This window comes from Chlamydotis macqueenii, chromosome 28 (assembly GCF_036417535.1).
Source record: "Chlamydotis macqueenii isolate bChlMac1 chromosome 28, bChlMac1.mat, whole genome shotgun sequence".
Lineage (NCBI taxonomy): Eukaryota > Metazoa > Chordata > Aves > Otidiformes > Otididae > Chlamydotis > Chlamydotis macqueenii.
Window position 1 is genome coordinate 1,465,703 of NC_141583.1, and position 22,783 is coordinate 1,488,485.

Consider the following 22,783-nt stretch of genomic DNA (forward strand, 5'->3'; position numbering starts at 1 on the left):
CCCTACGTGGGGGGGGTCTCTTGGTTGGGGGGGGTCCCTATAGGGGTCCCTGCAAGGGGAAAGGGGCATCCCGGTGGCAGGGGGCCCTAAGGGGGAGGGGGGGGTCTGTGTGCAGGTGAGGGGGGGGGTCTCAGGGCTAGGGGACCCTATGGGGTGCGGGGGGGTCTCGAGGCCCCATGTGGGGGTCCCTATGGGGGTCTCCTTGGGGTGAGGGAGGGTTCTAGGGTCGGGGGGGGGCCCTATGGGAGTCTTATTTTTGGGGAGGGGAGTCTCAGGGCTGAGGAGGCCCATGTGAGTGGGGGGGGGGGCTCCCAGGGTTGGGGGTGGTGCGGAGGTGGGGGGTCCCAGGGCCGCCTGCAACCTGGGTGCTCGGCCGGGCCCCGTCCCCATGGCAACGCGTCACACAGGGGCGCTGCTGCGCCTGCGCAGTTGATGGTAGACGCCGAAGCCCGGTTGGTCAGGGAAAGCCCGGAGCCCCGATGTCTGTGGTGCTGTAGATGCGCTGCCAGTGGCCGGTGAGGAGCAGCAAGAGCTTGACTGGCTGGCACTTTCGGTGTGGGAGCAATCGTCCGACGTTCGTGATTTTTAGTTTTTTTTTTTTTTTTTTTTTTTCCTGTGGGTGAGGAGCCAAAAAAATCACGAATGTCGGACGATTGCTCCCGCACCAAAAGTGCCACCAACTCAAGCTCTTGCTGCTCCTCACCGGCCGCTGATGCCGCATCTCCAGGTTTACAGTCAATGGGGGTCCGGGCTTTTCTGGACCACCTGAAGTCCCTTGTTTACCACCACCTCACCCCGACCCCCCCTCATAAAAAACCCATAAAAATCACAAATGCATTAAACCACGTAGAGATGGAAAACCAGCCAACAAAATCCAGGAACAGGGGAAAAAAAATGTATCACCTTTGTTCTGCTACAGTACCCATCGCAAACCCTGGAGCTCAGCTTCGTCCCAGGAACCTCCAGCCCCCTCCTCCCTTAAATACGGAGCAGGGGGTCACCTGGGGAGGAACAGCCCTGGGCTCACTGGGTGAACTGTCCCACCGGGGGGCAAATTGGGAACCCAGCCCAGCTCTGTCCCCAAACTAACAGCAAAATATTCCAAAGTGAACACCAAAGTGTTCCCAAACATACACCCATATGTACCGAAACGTCACCAAATGGAACTGTAAGGGCTCAGAGGGGCTAGGAGGGGGTCCCAAAGAGGGATATAAGGGATCAAAGCCTTTTTTAGAGTCCTTCAGGGGGTCTATAGGATCCCAAAGGGAGTAGATGTGGGTCCCAAAGGGCATATTAGGGCTCACAGGGCACATATGGGGTCCTGAACAGGGCTATAAGGGCTCACAGGGTGGATTTGGGGTCCCAAATGAGCATCTATGGGCACACAAGGGGTGTAAGGGGACCTGTAGGGGGTATATAGGGTCCTGAAAGGGGATATAAGGGGTCACTGGTGGTATTTTGGCTCCCAGAGGGGGTACATGGGGTCCCAAAGGGGGCATAAAAGCTCCCAGGTTGGATTTTGGCTCCATAAGAGGAAATAAAGCATTCCTAAAGGACAGACATGGGCTCTCAGAGGGTATATGGTATCCCACAGGGGGTCTATAGGGTCCCTAAAGGGGACAAAAGGGCTCAGAGTGGCTGTACGGGGGTCCCAAAGAGGGATATAAGGGCTCAAATGGGTTATCTGGGGTCCCACAGAGGGATATTAACGGGCCCAGAGGGGCCACGTTCCCTCAGAGGGTGAGGGGAGTGAGAGGGAGAGAGAGAGACCATGTAGTCCAGTCCCGACCGGGGCTGAACCAGGACAGGCAGGGAGGAGAACTGGGAAAGAAAAGAAAGCAAAACTCAGGGGTTCCAATTAAAAAAGAAAACAAACAAACAAACAAAAAAAAACCAAAAAGAAAACCAACCACTATGAAGAGAGCAACAGAAAAAGGCAAATTAAGAACAAAAAATACTTCAGCATGTTGTTTAAAATACTCACAGGGAACTGTGGTGCCCAGCTTCCTCCTGAGGAGGAGGAGCAGCAACCTCACCTCATCCCCATCCTCCCTGTAAATGCTGAGCATGATGTCCCCTGGGAAGGAATTGGGCCAATTTGGGTAATATACCCCACCTATGGGGTAATTAGTGGCCTCCCCCAGATGTGGGGTAATTAGTGACTGCCCATTGCACTTGCTGGCAAACATGGAAGCGCAGTTTGTCAGGGAGAGGCTGGAGCCCCAACGTCTGTGGTGCTGTAGACGCGCCGTGAAGGATGAAGATGCACTCTTCCTGCTCCACACCGGTTCTTGACCCCGCATCTCCAGCTCAACAAACACTGGGACTGGGGGATTTCCTAGAAGACCAGGACTCTGACGCTTACCAACAGATAAAACCAGCCATGCCGTGAGAAAAAGACATCAAAATCACAAATGTCAGACTATTGACCCCACACCAAAAGTGCCAGCAACTCAAGCTCTTGCTCCTCCTCAGCGGCCATTGGCAGCGCATCTACAGCACCACAGACATCGGGGCTCCGGGCTGTCCCTGACGAACAGCGCTTCAACATTTTGTGAAATTGAGACAAGAAGTGAACCTGACATGGCCTCAGTCTCTCCCTTTAGCCCTTTTGCGTATACGAACAAGACCAAGGACGAGGGAAGGTCCATTTTGTATGGACGACCCTATGAGATACAAAAGGGGATATCTATGCAAATTGCGGACGAAATTATGACTTCCTACACGGTGGATTGAGCAAACAGCTCAATAAAATTAGAAAACATGTAATTGGGACCCGGGGAAGAGGTCTAGATGAACCTGTGCATGATATACAACCTGGAGATTATGTATATGTAAAGTCTCTTGCAGAAAAAACCCTGGAACCGCAGTGGGAAGGACCATACCAGGTACTCCTCACCTCCTTCACAGCAATCAAGATCAGAGAGCAGAGCGCCTGGATACACCACACCAGGGTAAACAGAGCACCCAAGTCTACATGGAGGGTCACAAAAGTACAGCCTCAAAAACTTGTATTATCACGACGCTAGTCGTTATCCTGACAAATAAAGTCGGGGCACAGGAAAGTAACACATTTCTGCAGCTCCATGAAAAAGTCGCTAAAGTCATGAGTTGGTCTGACTGTTGGTTATGCTCGCATCTGCCGAAAAACGTGGGGAGTGGACACCCTGTAACGGCTATGGTCTTCCCAAAAGGTCTCAAGGCTTTCCTAGGCATGTCTCCCGAGGCGTATGCAGAGATAAAATGGGAAGATCTTAATTGGCAGATAAATTTATGGGGTGAAACCCAAGGTGTACCGTGCATTCAAGGGTGCGATTTAACAACTGCCGCACCACTTGCGGGGGAAAGTAGCGCTGATCCAAGGTGTAAGGGGAAGACATTTGTAGGACAGCACCCCAATTGTACCAGCTCTCTTCAGTGGGCAGGAGACCAGACCCCAAAGGCCAAAAGCGCTAAATACTTGTGGACGAAAGACCAGGTCCACATGAATAAAAAAAAAATCGAACTGATGGGATTCCCCACCCCACGTGGTTGGTACTGGATTTGTGGACATCCAGGATATAAAGTCTTACCATTGGACTGGGCTGGCCGATGTGCTGTAGGGATCGTAACACCTAACATCACTGTTACGCGGAACCTGACCTGCCCTAACACACCAAAATTCTTACGCACCCGCAGGAGACTCTTTCGGCAGAGGCGTGGTAACAACCCCCTAATAAATAGACAGGCCCACTGGCTTTCATAGTTTTGTGCGGTGGTTTATTCCACGGCTGGGAGTGAGCGAGTTAGAAAAGGCTTTGGTAAATATTTCGGCTACTACGGAAAGTCTCGGTACCGCGGCAGGGGATGCAATCCAAGCCCTCCAAGAGGAGACTTCTTCCCTGAAAAAAAATGGTCCTCCAGAATAGACTGGGTTTGGTATGTTGTTTGCCCAGCAAGGAGGATTGTGTACTGCTACAGGCGAACATTGTTGTACGTATGCAAACCAAGAAAAAAGGATAGAGAAAGACTTATCTAAAATCTGGGAACAAACTAAAAGTTTTCATGAAATAACCAGGGACAACATTTCCTGGGGATTTTCTGACTTGTGGGAAAAGTTAACCTCTTGGCTGCCAAATTTAACACGGCTGAAACAACTATTTATTGTAACAATTGTAATTGTAGTTTTGGCCATAATCCTTTTTATAACAGTTCGGTGCGGCTTCTGGTGTTTCCAAAGGACGGGAAATTCCTATAGTAACTGGAAGAAAACCCAACTACGACAGAGGCTTGAGTCTAATCAATACTTTGAGAAAGTGCTAAATAAATAAACATTGTGCCAGAATTAGGTACAGTAAAGGAATTTACTAATTCTCTAGAAAAGAGGGGACTGATCTTTCGGGGTTTTTTTCAGTGGGCACTTCCGTGCAGTTGATGGTAGACGCCGAAGCCCTGTTGGTCAGGGAAAGCCCGGAGCCCCGATGTCTGTGGTGCTGTACATGCGCTGCCAACGGCCGCTGAGGAGCAGCAAGAGCTTGGCTGGCTGGCACTTTCGGTGTGGGAGCAATCGTTCGACGTTCGTGATTTTTTCGGGGTTTTTTTCAGTGGGCGCTGCCAGTGCAGAAAGGGGCGGCGACAGCCCCACGCCTTCCCCTGGCTGCAGAGGCCGGGAACTGGGCAGCGGCGCTGGGAGTACTGGGTCCTTACTGGGCCGTAACTGGGCCCTTACTGGCCCCGCACCGGTCCGCGCCTCGCCCCACAGCCGGCGCCCACCCACCCGCACGCACCAGGCCCTTTACTCCTTTATTCACCGCCCCCGCCTACCCCGCGCTCGGGGGGCGGGGACACCCCGGCCCCTCCGACCCCCCCCGCGCCCCCCGAGGGTCCCTCAGCGCAGCGGCGGGGAGGGCGGGGGGCGGCGGGGGGGCGGCAGGTCGTAGTGGGCGGGGATGTGGCTGTTCTTGGGGGAGTCGTAGTGGCCGAGGGGCGCGGGGGGGGCGCCTTCGGACTCCAGGGGGCTGCTCTCTGCGGGGACCAGAGGGGGCTGCAGGGGGCCGTGTGTGCCCCCCCTGCAGCCTCAGTTCTGGGCCGTGTCGTCCCCGCCCCCCCCCAACTCCCCATCCCCAGATCTGTGTCACCCCCCCATGCAGCCCCCATCCCTGGATCTGTGTCCCCCCCCCAACCCCCACCCCGTCACCAGGGCCGCGCGACCCCCTCATGCAGCCTCCACCCAGGGCCATGTCTGCCCCCCCAACCCTGTCACCAGGGCCGTGTCCCCCCCATACCCCTATCCCTAGATCCATGTGTCCCCCCCAACCCTGTCACCAGGGCCGTGTCCCCCCCATACCCCTATCCCTAGATCCATGTGTCCCCCCCAACCCTGTCACCAGGGCCGTGTCCCCCCCATACCCCTATCCCTAGATCCATGTGTCCCCCCCAACCCTGTCACCAGGGCCGTGTCCCCCCCATACCCCTATCCCTGGATCCATGTCCCCCCCCCAACCCTGTCACCAGGGCCGTGTCCCCCCCATACCCCTATCCCTGGATCCATGTCCCCCCCCCAACCCTGTCACCAGGGCCGTGTCCCCCCCATACCCCTATCCCTAGATCCATGTCCCCCCCCCAACCCTGTCACCAGGGCCGTGTCCCCCCCATACCCCTATCCCTAGATCCATGTGTCCCCCCCAACCCTGTCACCAGGGCCGTGTCCCCCCCATACCCCTATCCCTAGATCCATGTCCCCCCCCCAACCCTGTCACCAGGGCCGTGTCCCCCCCATACCCCTATCCCTAGATCCATGTCCCCCCCCCAACCCTGTCACCAGGGCCGTGTCCCCCCCATACCCCTATCCCTAGATCCATGTGTCCCCCCCAACCCTGTCACCAGGGCCGTGTCCCCCCCATACCCCTATCCCTAGATCCATGCCCCCCCCCCAACCCTGTCACCAGGGCCGTGTCCCCCCCATACCCCTATCCCTAGATCCATGCCCCCCCCCCAACCCTGTCACCAGGGCCGTGTCCCCCCCATACCCCTATCCCTAGATCCATGCCCCCCCCCCAACCCTGTCACCAGGGCCGTGTCCCCCCCATACCCCTATCCCTGGATCCATGCCCCCCCCCCCAACCCTGTCACCAGGGCCGTGTCCCCCCCATACCCCTATCCCTAGATCCATGTCCCCCCCCCCAACCCTGTCACCAGGGCCGTGTCCCCCCCATACCCCTATCCCTAGATCCATGTCCCCCCCCCCAACCCTGTCACCAGGGCCGTGTCCCCCCCATACCCCTATCCCTAGATCCATGCCCCCCCCCCCAACCCTGTCACCAGGGCCGTGTCCCCCCCATACCCCTATCCCTAGATCCATGTCCCCCCCCCAACCCTGTCACCAGGGCCGTGTCCCCCCCATACCCCTATCCCTAGATCCATGTCCCCCCCCCAACCCTGTCACCAGGGCCGTGTCCCCCCCATACCCCTATCCCTGGATCCATGTCCCCCCCCCCCCAACCCTGTCACCAGGGCCGTGTCCCCCCCATACCCCTATCCCTGGATCCATGTCCCCCCCCCAACCCTGTCACCAGGGCCGTGTCCCCCCCATACCCCTATCCCTGGATCCATGCCCCCCCCCAACCCTGTCACCAGGGCCGTGTCCCCCCCATACCCCTATCCCTAGATCCATGTGTCCCCCCCAACCCTGTCACCAGGGCCGTGTCCCCCCCATACCCCTATCCCTAGATCCATGTGTCCCCCCCAACCCTGTCACCAGGGCCGTGTCCCCCCCATACCCCTATCCCTGGATCCATGCCCCCCCCCCCAACCCTGTCACCAGGGCCGTGTCCCCCCCATACCCCTATCCCTAGATCCATGTCCCCCCCCCAACCCTGTCACCAGGGCCGTGTCCCCCCCATACCCCTATCCCTGGATCCATGTCCCCCCCCCAACCCTGTCACCAGGGCCGTGTCCCCCCCATACCCCTATCCCTGGATCCATGCCCCCCCCCCCAACCCTGTCACCAGGGCCGTGTCCCCCCCATACCCCTATCCCTGGATCCATGCCCCCCCCCCCCAACCCTGTCACCAGGGCCGTGTCCCCCCCATACCCCTATCCCTGGATCCATGCCCCCCCTCCCAGTGCAGCCCCCATCCCCAGGTCCGGCCCCCCCCCGCAAATCCCTGTCACCAGGGCCGTGTCCCCCCCAGGGCCATGCAGCCCTCATCCCCCCCATACCCCTCTCACTGGGTCCATGTCCCCCGCCCCCCCATGCAGCCCCCAGTCCAGGGTCCGTGTCCCACCCCCCAGCCCCGGGTCCATGTCCCACCCCCCTGCCGTACCCTCCTGGGGGAGCTCCTCGGGCCCCCCGATCTCGGCGTAGGACGTCTCCCGCCGGACCGGGGATTTCATCTCCATGTAACCGCCCTCGGGGGTCTTGGTGGCGGCGGGGGGGGCCTCCACAGCGAGGGGGGGCTCCTTGATGGTGGCGTAGGGGCTCTCGCTGGCCAGGGAGCTGGTGCTGGCCCCCAGCCCCTCGGGGGGGGATTCTGGGGAGAAAAGGGGTTGGGGGGGGTGCCCAGGGCAGCGAGCGTGGGGCAGAGGGAGCAACCGTGTTCGGCTGGGTCCTGGCAAGTCCCGGCCCTGTCCCTTCCCCATCCCATCCCCATCCCACCCCATCCCCATCCCACCCCCATCCCATCCCATCCCCATCCCATCCCACCCCATCCCATCCCATCCCATCCCAATCCCATCCCCACCCCATGCCACCCCATTCCCATTCCCACCCCATTCCCACTCCATCCCCATCCAATCTCCATCCCATCCCACCCCATTCCCACCCCATTCCCATCCTCCCCGTCCCACCCAGTACCTTTGCCCTCGTTCCTCCCCAGGCCGGGGGTGCAGCCGTAGCTGTAGCTCCAGTCCAGCTGCCCCCCTGCAAGGGGGCAGTTTTGGGGTGTCCCCCAGCTCCTCCCAACCCCCCATCCCGCTGGATCCCAGCAGGGAGGGCACCCACGTCCCTTCCCCCCGCCCCAGCCCCCTGTCCCCTCACCGCGGGGGCGCAGGGCCGGTGCCCCCCGGTGCCTCCAGTCGGGGGGCAGCGTAGCGTTGCCCTCGGGCCCGAGGGGTCTCTCTGCACCGGGGAAGGGCTGGGGGCCGGGCACCTGCAGTGCAAACAGGGGTACAGCGTGCACCATCGTCGTGCACCGTGCCACGCCATGGCGCACCGTGCAGCACTGCTGTGCACCGTGCAGCACCGTGCAACACCGTAGTGAACCGTGCAGCACCGTGCAGCACCACCGTGCACCGTGCAACACTGAAGTGAACCGTGCAACACCACAGTGCACTGTGCAACAGCATGCTGCACCATGCTATACCGTGCAACACTTTAGTGTACGGTGCAACACCATAGTGAACCGTGCAGCACCGTGCAGCACCGTGCAACGCAATACTGCACCATGGTACACCATACAGCACCATAGTGCACCATGCAACACCATGCTGCACCATGCAATACTACAGTGAAACATGCAACACCATAGTGCACCACGCTGTACCCTGGTACACCATGCAACACCACGATGCACCGTACAGCACCACAGTGCACTGTTCAAAACCACGGTGCACTGTCATGGTGCACTGTGCAACACTGTGCTGCACCGTACAACACCGTGGGACACCACAGCGAGCTGTGCAACACCATGCTGCACCACTCCACACCACGGTGCACCGTGCAACACCATAGTGAGCCATGCACCATCATGGTGCACCGTGCAACACCATAGTGAACCATGCAACACCATAGTGAGCCATGCAGCACAATAGTGAGCCGTGCACCATCACGGTGCACGTGCCACACGAGGCCACGCCGCGCCGTGCCCTACCTTGAGGGTGCTGGCCCTGTCCTGGGCGCCGGGCGCCGGCGGCGTGCACTGCGACAGCGTATGGTAACTGGGGTTGGAGTAGTAGTGCGCGTGGTGGCCCGGTGGCACGTCTGGGGGCACGGGCGTCAGGCGGGCGCCGCGGGCGCTGGGGGGGGGGGCTGCGTCCCCGTCGCCCGCCTCACCTGGCACCATGTAGTCGGAGGCGTCCGGCCGTCCCGCCGTGTAGGCCACGGCCAGGTGCCCGCTCTCCGGTCCCTTCCACCGGCGCCGGTGGCACAGGGCCACGGCCACCACGGCCACCAGCAGGGCCACCAGGGCCACCAGGCTGAGCACCAAGCCCAGCGGGCTGTAGGCGGCCGGGGGGGCCGGCACCACGGTGTAGGGCTGCTCGGGGGTCCCTGTGGGGCGGAGAGGGGGACACGGGGTCCTTAGGGTGGGGCGGGGGGCCCATCACTCCCCCCCCCAGGCCAGCACCCACTCACCGTCCTGGCAGCGGGGCCCCATCCTGCCCGGGGCGCAGGCGCAGGTCCCGCTGGTGGGGTGGCAGGAGGCGTTGTGGGGGCAGCGGCAGAGCTGGGAGCACTGGAGCCCGAAGGTCCCGGGGGGGCAGGCTGTGGGGACAGTGCTGGGGCAGCATGCTGGGACCATATCGCTCCATACTGGGAACATATAGCTCTGTACTGGGACCATATTGCTCCATACTGGGACCATATCATTCTGTACTGGGACCATATTGCTCCGTACTGGGACCGTATAGCTCTGTACTGGGACTGTACAGCTCCATACTGGGACCATATCGCTCTGTACTGGGACCATATTGCTCCATACTGGGACTGTATAGCTCCATACTGGGACCATATCGCTCTGTACTGGGACCATATTGCTCCATACTGGGACTGTATAGCTCCATACTGGGACCATATCGCTCTGTACTCGGACCACATTGCTCCGTACTGGGACCATATCGCTCCATACTGGGACTGTATAGCTCCGTACTGGGACCATATTGCTCCATACTGGGACCATATCGCTCTCTACTGGGACCATATCGCTCTCTACTGGGACTGTATAGCTCCATACTGGGAACATATTGCTCCGTACTGGTCCCCCACAGCTCCCTACCGCTCAGGACGGAGCGGGGGGTGCCCCGGGGGGTGCAGGGCAGCTCCCTCACCTCCCCTCAGGCAGGGCCGGCTTGGGGTGCGGGGGTGTCCCCCCCTCCCAGTGTGTGTCCCCCCCTCCCAGTGCGTCCCTACCTTCCCCGCAGAGCGTCCCAGTCCAGCCGGCGGGGCAGCGGCAGCTCCCCTCGGCGGGGTCACACGTCCCCCCGTTACGGCACCGGCAGGGCTGGGCGCAGGCGTCCCCCCAGGAGTCTGGGCCGCAGGCTGGTTTTGGGGTGGGTGAGGGGCTGGGGTCAGGCCCGCTCCCCAATCCCCCCCCCCACCCCACCCGCGTCCCCCCACTCACGCTGGGCGCAGCGGGGGCCCCGCCAGCCCGGGGGGCAGCGGCAGGAGCCGTCGGCGGGGTGGCAGGAGGAGCCGTTGGCGCAGGAGCACAGCAGCGAGCAGCGCTTGCCGTAGCGGCCGGCCGGGCAGGCTGGGGTGAGATGAGTGCGCCCGGCCTCAGCCCGGAGGTCCGGGACACACTGGGCTGGCAGCAGCCGGTTATTTTGGGGGCGGGGGGGGGGTAGACACACACACACACAGGGGACTCACGGCGCTGGCAGGTGGGCCCGCGGAAGCCGGGGGCGCAGGTGCAGGACCCGTCGAGGGGTGAGCAGGTGGCCCCGTTGCGGCAGGAGCAGGGCGAGCGGCAGCCCCGGCCCCAAAAGCCCTGGGGGCAGCCCTGCTTGCACCGCGGGCCTGCCGGGAGCGGGGGGGGGGGGGGGGTGAAGGCCGGAGCAGGGGGTGCAGCGGGGTCACCCCTGTCACCGGGGGTCCCCCCTCTTACCCGTCCAGCCGGGCAGGCAGCGGCACTCTCCCGTCACCGGGTCGCAGCCGTCGGCGTGGGCGCAGTCGCAGGGCTGCCCGCAACCCAGCCCGAATGTCCCATTCTGGGGTGCGGGGGGGGGGTCAGGGGGTCCGTGGCGGGGTCACCGAACCCCGGGGACACCGGACCCTGGGGGTCACCAAACTCTGGGGATGCTGAACCCCAGGGATGCCAAACCCTGGGGACACCCAACCCTGGGGACACCAAACCCCGGGGACACTGAACCCTGGGGGTCACCAAACTCTGGGGATGCTGAACCCCAGGGATGCCAAACCCTGGGGACACCCAACCCTGGGGACACCAAACCCCGGGGACACTGAACCCTGGGGACACCGAACCTTGGGGATGCTGAACCCCAGGGATGCCGAACCCTGGGGATACCGAACCCCGGGGACACCAAACCCCGGGGACACCAAACTCTGGGGACAGCGAACCCCGGGGACACTGAACCCCGGGGACACCGAACCCTGGGGACACCAAACTCTGGGGACAGCGAACCCCGGGGACACTGAACCCTGGGGACACCGAAACTTGGGGATGCTGAACCCCAGGGATGACGAACCCTGGGGATACCGAACCCCGGGGACACCAAACCCCGGGGACACCAAACTCTGGGGACAGCGAACCCCGGGGACACTGAACCCCAGGGATGCTGAACCCTGGAGACACCAAATCCTGGGGATACCCAACCCTGGGGATGCTGAACCCCAGGGATGCCAAACCCTGGGGACACCAAACTCTGGGGACAGCGAACCCCGGGGACACTGAACCCCGGGGACACCAAACCCCGGGGACACCAAACTCTGGGGACAGCGAACCCCGGGGACACTGAACCCTGGGGACACCGAACCCCGGGGACACCCAACCCCAGGGACACTGAACCCTGGGGACACCAAACTCTGGGGACAGCGAACCCCGGGGACACCAAACTCTGGGGACAGCGAACTCCGGGGACACTGAACCCCAGGGACACCGAACCCCGGGGACAGCGAACCCCGGGGACACCAAACTCTGGGGACAGCGAACTCCGGGGACACTGAACCCCAGGGATGCTGAACCCTGGAGACACCAAATCCTGGGGATACCCAACCCTGGGGATGCTGAACCCCAGGGATGCCAAACCCTGGGGACACCCAACCCTGGGGACACCGAACCCCAGGGACACCAAACCCCAGCGACACCGAACCCTGGGGACACCGAACCCTGGGGACACCGAACCCTGGGGACACCAAACTCTGGGGACAGCGAACCCCGGGGACACTGAACCCTGGGGACACCGAACCCTGGGGATGCTGAACCCTGGGGACACCGAACCCCGGCACCCCCGGGACTCACCGGGCAGGGCCGGAGGCAGCGGGGGCCCTGCCAGCCGGGGGGGCAGCGGCAGACCCCGCTCTGGGGGTCGCAGGGGGCTTCGCGGGCGCAGTCGCAGCTCCGGTTGCAGCCGGGACCCCAGGAGCCGGCGGGACAGGGCAGCGAGCAGTCGCGGCCGTGCCAGCCTGCGGGCAGAGGGGCGGGGGGAGGTGGGCGGGGGGGGGGGACGGGGACGGGGACCACCCCCCCGCCCTCAGCCCCCCCACCCCGGGGTGCACCCACCTTCCTTGCAGAGGCAGGAGCCGTCCAGGGGGGAGCAGGCGAGCGCGTGCTGGCAGGAGCAGCGCCCCGAGCAGTTGGTGCCGAAAGTGTCGGGGGGACACAGGGAGGAGCAGTGCTCATCCTGGGGGGGGGGCAAAGACTTCAGGACAGCCGGGACCCCCACCCAGCGCTGGGGAAGGGCCCCGGGGGGGGTCTGGGAACCCCTGGTGCTGGAGGGAGAGTGGGTGACCCCCAAAACCCCCGCCCCACCCATGGGACCCTCACGCTGTCCCCAAGGTTGCCTGGATCCCCCAGGCCCCCCCCAGCGATGCCTACATGCCCCCCCTCCCTCCAAAGGATGCCGAGACCCCCAGTCTTTTCCTAGAACCACCCAGACCCGCCCCCCCGGTGATGACCCCAGAACTCCCCAGACCCCCCAACTCCTCCCCAAGACCACCCAGAATCCCACTCTCCCCCAGGACCACCCAGAACCTCCCATGCTCCCCCCAGAACCCCTCAGACACCCCCGCCCCCTGCCCGGACCACCTAGATCCCCCCACGCTCCCCTCCTAGGACCACCCAGACCTCCACTCTCCCCTTAGGGACACCCAGAATCCCCCTACTCCCCCCTAGGACAGCCCAGACCCCCTAGAGCCCCCAGTCCCCTCCCCCCCCAGGATCACCCAGACCCCCACTCCCCCCTAGGACCACCTAGACGCCCCCAGGACCACCCAGACCCCCCTGTGCTCCCCCCAGGATCACCCAGACCCCCCACTCCCCCCTAGGACCACCTAGACCCCTCCAGGACCACCTAGACCCCCCTATTCTCCCCCCAGGACCACCCAGACCCTCCTGTGCTCCCCCCAGGATCACCCAGACCCCCACTCCCCCCTAGGACCACCTAGACGCCCCCAGGACCACCCAGACCCCCCTATGCTGCCCCCAGGATCACCCAGACCCCCACTCCCCCCTAGGACCACCTAGACCCCCCCAGGACCACCTAGACCCCCCTATTCTCCCCCCAGGACCACCCAGACCCCCCTGTGCTCCCCCCAGGATCACCCAGACCCCCACTCCCCCCTAGGACCACCTAGACGCCCCCAGGACCACCCAGACCCCCCTATGCTGCCCCCAGGATCACCCAGACCCCCACTCCCCCCTAGGACCACCTAGACCCCCCCAGGACCACCTAGACCCCCCTATTCTCCCCCCAGGACCACCCAGACCCCCTGTGCTCCCCCCAGGATCACCCAGACCTCCCACTCCCCCCTAGGACCACCTAGACCCCCCCAGGACCACCCAGCCCCCCCCACTCCCCGGCCCCCCCCGCACCGTGTAGCCGGGGGGGCAGCGGCAGCGGCCGGTGGTCCCGTCGCAGGCCCCCCCGTGCAGGCAGAGGCAGGTCTGCAGGCAGCCGGCCCCGAAGGAGCCGGGGGAGCAGCTCTCGTTGCAGAAGAGCCCCCCCCAGCCCGGGTGACAGACGCAGTCCCCCAGCAACGGGTGGCAGCTGGGGGGGGCACCCACTCAGCACCCCAGTGCTCCCAGTGCAAGGGACTGAGTGTGCTGGGAAGGGGCTTTGCAAATGGAGGGGGGGGGCACAAAGGACCGGCCCCTGGGTTGAGGGGGGGGTGAGTCCTTCCAGCCAGGACCCCAGCTTGGGGGGGGGCGGAAATGGGGAAGATGGGGGGATGTGAAGGTGTTGGGGGGGCTGTGAGGGTGCTGGGGGGGGGCTGTGAGGGTGCTGGGGGGGGGCTGTGAGGGTGCTGGCGGGGGGCTGTGAGGGTGCTGGGGGGGAGATGAGGGGGTGATGGGAAGATGTGAGGGTGCTGCGGGGGCTGTGAGGGTGCTGGGGGGCTGTGAGGGTGCTGGGGGGGCTGTGAGGGTGCTGGCGGGGGGCTGTGAGGGTGCTGGGGGGGAGATGAGGGGGTGATGGGAAGATGTGAGGGTGCTGGGGGGGCTGTGAGGGTGCTGGGGGGATGTGAGGGTGCTGGGGGGCTGTGAGGGTGCTGGGGAGGGGATGAGCGTGCTGGGAGGGGGGGGTGTGAGGGTGCTGGGGGGGATGCCAGGGTGCTGGGAGGGGATGGGCGTGCTGGGGGGGGGGGCTGATGTGAGAGTGCTGGGGCGGATGGGGGTGCGGGGGGGCACGCCGGGCGGCGGGGGGGGCCGGCCCCACCTCTGGCTGTGCTGGGGGTGGCAGAGGCAGCGGCTCTGGCAGGCGAGGCCGTAGAGGCCGGGCAGGCAGCGGGGGTCCTGGCAGCGGCTGCCCTGGAAGCCGGGGGGGCACATGCAGCCCCCGTCCACGTGGAAGCACTGGCCCCCGTTGGCACAGTCGCAGCTCTCCCGGCAATCCTGCCCGTACCGGCCCGCCGGGCACCGCTCCCGGCACCTGTGGAGGGGGGCGAGGGGGGGGACACGGCCCCGCGGGGAGCTGGGGCGGCCGCCGGAGCCCGCCCCGAGCTGAGGCCGCCCAGCTCAGCGCGTGCCAGGCTGGGTGCACTGAGACCTGGCACTGCAGCAGCGGGGGCTCGGTGGCCCCATCCCCGTCTGCCCACAGCCCAAAGTGCCCCGGCCCCCGGCCCCCCACCCCTCCCACCTCCAGGTACCCCCACTCCCGTTTCCCCCCCCATGTCCCCCCATCTCTGTCCCTCCATCCCTTGCCCCCTATCCCCCTGCGCCCCCCACCCCATGTCCCCCCATCTCCCTGTCCCCCCAGCCCCTTTCTCCCCGTCTCCCCCCCCCGTGCACGGCCCCCCCCTCACTGCTCTCCGGTGAAGCCGGGGGCACACCGGCACTGTCCCCCCCGGGGGTCGCAGTGTCCCCCGTTGTGGCACTGACACTCGCCCTGGCAGCCGGGGCCGAAGCGCCCGGGGGGGCACGGCACGGAGCAGACCTCCCCCTGCGAAGGAGCGAGAGGGGTCGGTGGGGGGGGGAAACTGAGGCACGCCTGTGGTTCTGGGGTGGGGGGGTCGCAGCCCACCTACCATCCATCCGTGGGGGCAGACGCAGGCGTCGCTGTCGGAGGGGTGGCAGATGCCCCCGTTCTGGCAGGGGCAGGGGGTCTCGCAGGGCGTCCCCTCAGGGCAGGGCACCTCACAGCTGCGGGATGGCGGGGCGGGGGGTGAGCGGGACCCCCATGTCCGGGGGTTGGGGTGGCAGGGGAGGAGCCCCTTACTCACAGGGGCCCGGCCAGCCCCGGGGGGCAGCGGCAGGCGCCGGTGGAGGGGTCGCAGGGCGCGTGGTGGCGGCAGGCGCAGGGCAGGCGGCAGGCCTGGCCGTAGGTGCCGGGGGGGCACAGCTGGCGGCACAGGGGGTCGGCGAAGCCGGGGGGACAGGAGCAGGCCCCGCTCAGGGGGTCGCAGGGGGCCCCGTGGTGGCAGTCGCAGCGGTGCTGGCAGTCCGGACCCCACGACTGCTCGTCACAGCCTGCGTGGGGGAGACCACCGGTACCTGCCTGTCCCAGTCCCCGTCCGTCCCTCCATCCAGCTGTCCTGGTCCCATCCCCGTCCTGTCCCCATCCCTGTCCCTATCCCACCTCATCCCTGTCCCCATCCCTGTCCCCATCTGTCCATCCGTCCATCTCCATCCCATCTCCATCCCCATCCCATCCCATCTCCATCCCCATCCCATCCCATCTCCGTCCCATCCCATCCCATCCCATCCCATCCCATCCCATCTCCATCCCATCCCATCCCATCTCCATCCTATCCCATCCCATCCCATCCCATCCCTATCCCATCCCATCTCCATCCCATCCCCATCCCATCTCCATCCCATCCCATCCCATCTCCATCCTATCCCATCCCATCCCATCCCATCCCTATCCCATCCCATCTCCATCCCATCCCATCCCATCCCATCCCATCCCATCCCATCCCCATCCCATCCCATCTCCATCCCATCTCCATCCCATCCCCATCCCATCCCATCTCCATCCCATCCCATCTCCATCCCATCTCCATCCCGTCTCCATCCCATCCCATCCCCATCCCTATCCCATCCCATCCCCATCCCAATCCTATCCCAATCCCATCTCATCCCATCCCATCCCCATCCCATCCCATCCCCATCCCAATCCCATCCCCATCCCATCCCATCTCCATCCCATCCCCATCCCCATCCCATCCCATCCCATCTCCATCCCATCCCCATCCCATCCCATCCCATCCCATCCCATCCCATCCCCATCCCAATCCCATCCCAATCCCATCCTGTCCCTCACTGCTGGAGCAGTCGCTGCCCCGCCAGCCCGGCTCGCACTGGCACACCTCGGGGGCCACGCACCGGCCGTGGACGCACTCCTGGGTGCAGCGCGCTGCGGGGACACGGCCGGGGGGCTGAGCCGGGACGCGGCCCCCCACCCTGGGACCCCCAGGCTCGCCCCACGCGCCCCACTCACGGACGCAGGCGTCCCGGCTCTCGTAGTAGCCCAGGCAGCAGTGGTAGCGCCTCCGGTAGTCGGTGCGCACAGCTTGGCGGTACTCGGTGCGGTACACGATCCTGCGCCCCACGCCACGCCGTCAGCACGGGGACAGCCCCACGGCAGCACCCCACGGCCACAGGGACACCCGCAGTGGGACAGACCCCCATGCCATGGGGACACCCCAAGGTGGGACAGACCCCCACGCCATGGGGACACACCCAGTGGGACAGACCCCCACGCTGTGGGGACACCCGCAGTGGGACAGACCCCACATCATGGGGACACCCGCAGTGGGACAGACCCCCACGCCGTGAGGACACCCGCAGTGGGGCAGACCCCCATGCCATGGGGTCACCCCCAGTGGGACAGACCCCCACGCCATGGGGACACCCCCAGTGGGACAGACCCCCACGCAATGGGGACATCCAAAATGGGACAGACCCCCATGGCCACGGGGACACTGCAGTGGGACAGACCCCACATCATGGGGACACCCCAAGGCGGGACAGACCCCCACAGCCATGGGGACACCCACGGTGGGCCAGCCTCCACACCATGGAGACCCCCCCCAGTGGGTCAGCCCCACTCCAGCCCCCCATGGCCATGTCCCCCCACAATGGGACAGCCCCCCCACATCACAGGGACACGAGGGGCTGCTCCCACCTCTGCTGCAGGCAGGGCAGGGGGGACGCCGGCGGTGCGGGACAGGGCTCGGCGGAGGCCACGACGTGGGGTTTGGTGTAGGACTCCTTCACCGCCGCCGTGAAGCTGCCGAAGGAGTGGACGCGGGGTGACGGCGGGTCTGGGGGTCCCCACTGCCATCCCCCCGATCCCCCCCAGTGCCCCCAGTCCTACCTCTCCCAGTAGCTGCAGACGTTGGGGTCGGAGGGGCGGAGGGCGGCCAGGAGGCAGGCATGCACCGCCAGCGCCGCGGCCCGCAGCACCATCCTGCACGGGGAAGCGGGAAAGACGACGGCTTCGCCCTCGGCCTCGCCGCATTCCCGCTCCCCACCCACCGCCCCCGGCTCCCGCTGCGGCACAGGACACGGCCTCCCACCCCGCATTCCTCCGGCCCAGCCCCGGCCCCTCGCCGATCCCCCAGCGCCGCTTCGTGCCAAGGGGAAACTGAGGCACGGCCGCTCGGCTGGCCCCACGCAGCCTCACCCCAACATCCCGAGGCCTCATCCTGGCATCGCTGCCACCCCTGCCGCCGCGCCCCGTCCCGCCGCGGGATCGCAGGTACCCCGGGGTGCCAAATTCGGCACGACGGCTGCCGGCCCTGGCACAGCGCCGCGTGGCCCCGTTTCAGCCTCTTTCGTGTTTATTCCCAGTTTTTTCCTCCTGGATCCGCCCGCTTCTCTCTCAACTCAACAGCGAGGGTCCAGCTTCGCCGAGGCGGCTCCGGGATCGTCGCCAGCCGGACCCCCCCCGAGCCCCCTGCTCCGTGTTTACCGGGACACGCGTGTTACGGCCATGTGCCCGCGTGCCCGGGGAGGAAACAGAGGTTTCCTGGTCGGCACAGCTGGATTTACGGCCTCTTCCGTGCCCCTCCAGCCGTGGGACGCCCCGAGTCCGTTCTCCCCCCTCGTGGGGCCCGTGCTGCTATTTGGGGCCAAACGAGGGGGTGGAGGGAGGGAACGACCCCCCTCCTTGTCCCGGAGCGGCCGGTTCGGGGTGGAAAAACCGTTTAGTGGGAAAGTTTCCCTCCCGTTTCCCTTCGGCTCCCGGCGGCGAGGAATTAATTTCTCATCCGCAGGCCAAATCCCCTCCCCTGGAGCCTCCCGGAGGGGTGGGGGGGACGCAAAGCCCCCCCCCCATGGCCCCGCTGATGCGTGGTGGGGGGGTCGGAGTCGGGCGGGGGGTGGTCCCGGCGCTGCTGCGACCGGCAGGACCCGCTGGGAGATGCGGGCGGAAAACGTGAGGAGTCACCGGGCCCCGCCCCCTCCACATTGCGGGGAGACCCCCCCCGCCCCTCAAGTTTGCCAGAATGGCCAGGGACCCCCCAAAAGCCAGTGCACCCCACCCCACGGGTGCTCCGCGAGCCATGGGGAGCGCCACCCACGGGGAGTGGGAGCAGGGTGAGGGCAGGGCATCGGGGGGGACACGCTGCTGAGACCCCCCCCCGCCCGCCCCAGAGCCGTTATCTCTGCCCCAGCGTTTCCTCCGCCGCAGCCCCACGGCCGACGCGTTTTGCGTGGGGGTGGGCTGCGAACCCGCAGGGACGGGGGCTGGGTGAGGGCTGCGGGGGGCGAGGAGGGGGTCAGGCTCCAGGTTAGGGGGTCGCTGCGGGGTGTCGCAGCCCAGTCCCGTACCCTCGCCGCCGTCCCCCCACCACCGTCCCCTCAACCCCGCAACGTCCCTAAGCCCCCCGCCACGGCATCACCCTGCCTGGACACGGTGTACCCCCCCCCAACCCCCTCTGCGGACCCCGGGGTGTCCCGGGGGCACTGACCTGGCCGGGGGCCGCGGCGACGCCAGGTCGGGGTGCGATGGCCCCACGGGGGGGCTCGGCCGGCCGGGACGGCGCAGCGCGGCCGTCGGAAGCGGAGGGAGGGCCGGAGCCGCGCTCAGGAAGTTTGGACACAAGATGACTACGGAAAAGGGAAAAAAATAAAAAACCTTAGGGGTTGGGTTGTATTTTTTTTTTTTTTTAACTTTTCTGGCCAGAAACCAGCGGGTTCCGGACAGCAGCAGCGCCGGGGCGGCTCGCACACGGCGCTGGGTGGGGAGGGGGCCGTGGGGGCGTCCCGTCGCGTCCCGGTGCTGAAAGGTGCCCCTGTCCCCAGGGGTCCCCTCGTGACCCCCTCGGCAGCGGGGCCGGGCCAACCCACCCCACGTCCCGTGCCAGTGGGACTCTGCGTGGGAGCAGACGGAGACCCCGGGGACCTGGGTGCCCACCCCTGGCTTCTCCCCCCCCCAGTGCTGGCACCCATGGGTGCAGGCCTTGAGCCGGGATAAGTGGATGGGACCCCCGGCCGAGGCGGGGGGGGGGCGTGAGGGGGCAGCAGGGACGGGGGTTTCCTTCAGCTTAACGGCGTCGTGGAGCAGAGCCTGGATCGGGTGCCCGGCATCCCAGGAACACGTCATCCTGGCATCCCAGGCACACGTCATCCCAGGATCCCGCATTCCACACAGACATCAGCCCCGCATCCCAGCATCCTGGGCACACGTTACCCCAGGATCCCGCATTCCACACAGACATCAGCCCCGCATCCCAGCATCCTGGGCACACACGTCATCTGAGGGACCCAGCATCCCACTCACACATTGTCCCTGCATCCTGATTACACGCCATCCCAGGATCGCGGGCACATGTTATCTCAGGGACCCCGCATCCCCAGGAATGCATCGTCCCCGCATCCGGGCATCCCAGACACACATCTTCCCAGGATCCCTGCAACCCCGGGCCAATACCATCCCCACATCCTGGGATCCCAGTCACACATCATCCCTGCATCCCAGAATCCCAGGCACATACCATCCCTGCATCCCAGGCAAACATCATCCTGGGATCCCAGGCACACGTTTCCTGCATCCCAGCATCCCAGGTGCACAGTATCCCTGTATCCCAGGCACACACCGCCTCCACGTCCCAGTATCCCAGGCACACAACATCCCTGTATCACAAGATCGTGGACACACACGGTCCCTGCATCCCAGCATCCTGGGCACAGGTCATCCCTGCATCCCGACATCCCAGACACACATCATTCCTGCATCCCGGACACAGGTTATCCCAGCATCCCAGGATCCCCAGCCACGTGTCACCCCCACATCCCGGGATCCCTGGCCTTGCATCGCTCCTGTACCCCAGGATCCTCAGCCATCCACCCCCGCCCCTGTATCCCGGGCTCCTGGCCGTATATCCCACCTGCATCCCGGGATTCCCAGCCACGTGTCACCCTCATCCCGGGACCCCTGGCCGGGCAGCTCAGCACCACGTCCCCCCGCCACGTTCCCAGCGCCCCCCGCCCATTCCCAGCGAGCACACCGTACATTAGCCGGCCTCGACTGATGTCAAGGCGCCGTTAATTGCCTCTCCTCGTTACTGTAATAGCTCTAATCACTCATAACGGATTTTCGCGTCCCAGGGTGGCTCAGCTGCGCCCCCCTCGCCCCCCTCCATCCCTGCCCACCCCGGGGTTCCATTAGGATCAAGCCCACCCGCAGCCAGGGGTCTGCTTGGGGCCACCTCAAAACGCTGATTCCCGGAGCGGGGCCACAGGGGCTGCGGGGGTCTGGGGGGCTGGGACCATCTGGAGCTGGGGGCCGGGTGTGGAAGTGACCCCCCCGCAACCTTCTTAAACGAGGGGTCCCCAGGGCAGCGAGGAAATATTGCTCGGGGACACTTCAGCTGTGCCTCAGCGCCCGGATGCCTCTGCAGCCCCCCCGGGACCCCCGGTGCTGCAGGGGAGGGGGACCCCCGAGTGCACTTAGAGGCAGCTGGGGGCTGCATGGGGTCCAGCCACTGCTCATGACCCCCCCCCCCCAGGACCCACAATGCTGGGATGCAGCTGCGTCCCTGGACCAGATGTCCCCAAAAACCACCCACCCCATCCTTGGGGGGGAACCCCCCAAAACACATGGGATTGCCCCTTTGGGGGGCTCATTTTAGGGGCTTTGGGGTGGGACCCCCCCCAGGAGCAGACCCATCCCCACTGGCGTCCCAGGTGGCAGCACTGGGGGCTTGGCCGGGGTGGGACCCCCCCCCCACCCCGTGCAGGATGCGGCCGGGATCACCGGCAGCAAGAGGCAGGATCGGGCCCGGGACCCCCCGACCCTCATTAACCTGCGTTGGGGGGGGGGGGGCAGGCCGCGGAGGCGCGCGCGGTGGGGGGAGCGGGCCGTTAATTACCTCATTGCCAGAGTCCATTACCGCTCCCCCCGGAGCGCGAGATGGAGAAACGCCGGGAGCGGGGGGGGGGGGGCGCCGGGGGGTGGGGGGGGAAGAAGGAGAATCCATCAAGGCTGAACCCTTCAGGGAGAGGAGCTGGGGGGGGCTTAACCCTTCCCTGACCACCCCCCGCGGGGAAACTGAGGCACGGCTGCGGGGAAGCCTCCCCCACCCCGCTCGGCGAAGAGGAGGGTGGGGCTCACCACCCCGCCCGGTCCCTTTTGGGGCGCTGGCCTGCGGCAGCCTGCGGCGCGGGGCTGGACAAGCTCAAGGTTGTAATCTTGTTCCTTCCTCAAATTAGATCAGAGGTGGGGTGGGGGGGGGAGAAGGCCATAAATCAGCGCGGGCAGCGATTAGCGAGACCCCAAGGAGGCAGGTGGGGGGCTCGGTAGCCCCCGAGCGGGGCCCAATCCTGCCCACGCCGCCTCCCCGCGGCCCTCGTCAAAGATCTGGGGCCAGATCGGGCCCCGCTGCGGGTTTTGGGGTCGGCGCTGGGCACAGCTCCGCTCTCCTCCAGCCTTGGCCATGTGGGACGGCCGCGCCGGCCCCGAGCCCCTCGGCACCCACCGTGGACCCCCCCCACCGCCCCCGGCCGCTCCCCGCCGTGCCTCAGTTTCCCCCGCCACCCCGCTCTCCTCCGACTTATCTGGGGTCAGGGTGGGTAGCAGAGGCGCTGCCAGGGCCCTGCCTGCGCTGCCTAATTAGCCAGATGAAATCAATTCAGCTCCATTACGGTCAGATCCAGGTCCCCACCATTACCAGGGCGGCCGGCAGGGATGATGGAGTGGTGGCTACGGGGCATGCGATAACCCCGGCTCTGGTGAGGGGACACGGGGAAGGGAGGGCTTCGTCCTTTTTTTTTTTTTTTTTTTTGTGAAGCTCCAGCTTAGGAGGCGTCCAGGTTGGGGAACGGTGGGAGCAGCCCTGGAGGGATGCCCGCGGTGGTCTGCACGGCAGAGCCAAAAAAAAGTCCCTCTCTGGGCTGGGAACGGGGATATCAGCCCTGTGTCCTGGGCACACGTCATCCCTGCATCCTGAGCACATGTCATCCCTGCA

At 65.3% G+C, this 22,783-nt stretch overlaps 1 protein-coding gene across 1 annotated transcript; it reads right to left on the reverse strand.

Moving 5' to 3' along the window:
- Positions 1 to 4,838: 4,838 nt before the first annotated feature.
- Positions 4,839 to 19,392, reverse strand: LOC147597246 (platelet endothelial aggregation receptor 1-like). Its single transcript, XM_086768134.1, has 22 exons — positions 19,286 to 19,392; positions 17,689 to 17,781; positions 17,497 to 17,601; positions 16,810 to 16,910; positions 16,633 to 16,725; positions 15,590 to 15,836; positions 15,395 to 15,509; positions 15,173 to 15,309; positions 14,587 to 14,799; positions 13,746 to 13,920; positions 12,435 to 12,555; positions 12,174 to 12,337; positions 10,800 to 10,902; positions 10,565 to 10,711; positions 10,317 to 10,445; positions 9,332 to 9,460; positions 9,032 to 9,247; positions 8,850 to 8,959; positions 8,018 to 8,129; positions 7,835 to 7,900; positions 7,305 to 7,511; positions 4,839 to 5,004 (listed from the first exon to the last, which is right to left on the reverse strand). The coding sequence occupies exons 2-22, from the start codon at positions 17,778 to 17,780 to the stop codon at positions 4,868 to 4,870; spliced, it is 2,919 nt and encodes a 972-aa protein (XP_086624260.1). The 5' UTR covers position 17,781; positions 19,286 to 19,392; the 3' UTR covers positions 4,839 to 4,867.
- Between the last annotated feature and the right edge of the window lie 3,391 nt (positions 19,393 to 22,783).

Bases quoted from the DNA above. Each gene is read 5' to 3' on its own strand.
- LOC147597246 (XM_086768134.1), bottom strand. From the start codon at position 17,780: ATGGTGCTGCGGGCCGCGGCGCTGGCGGTGCATGCCTGCCTCCTGGCC. The intron at 16,726-16,809 runs GTGAGTGGGGCG...GTGTCCCCGCAG, and splicing joins GAGCCGGGACGCCTGCGTCC to CGCGCTGCACCCAGGAGTGC. The intron at 10,712-10,799 runs GTAAGAGGGGGG...CGCTCCCGGCAG, and splicing joins CTGCCTGCCCGGCTGGACGG to GCCCGCGGTGCAAGCAGGGC.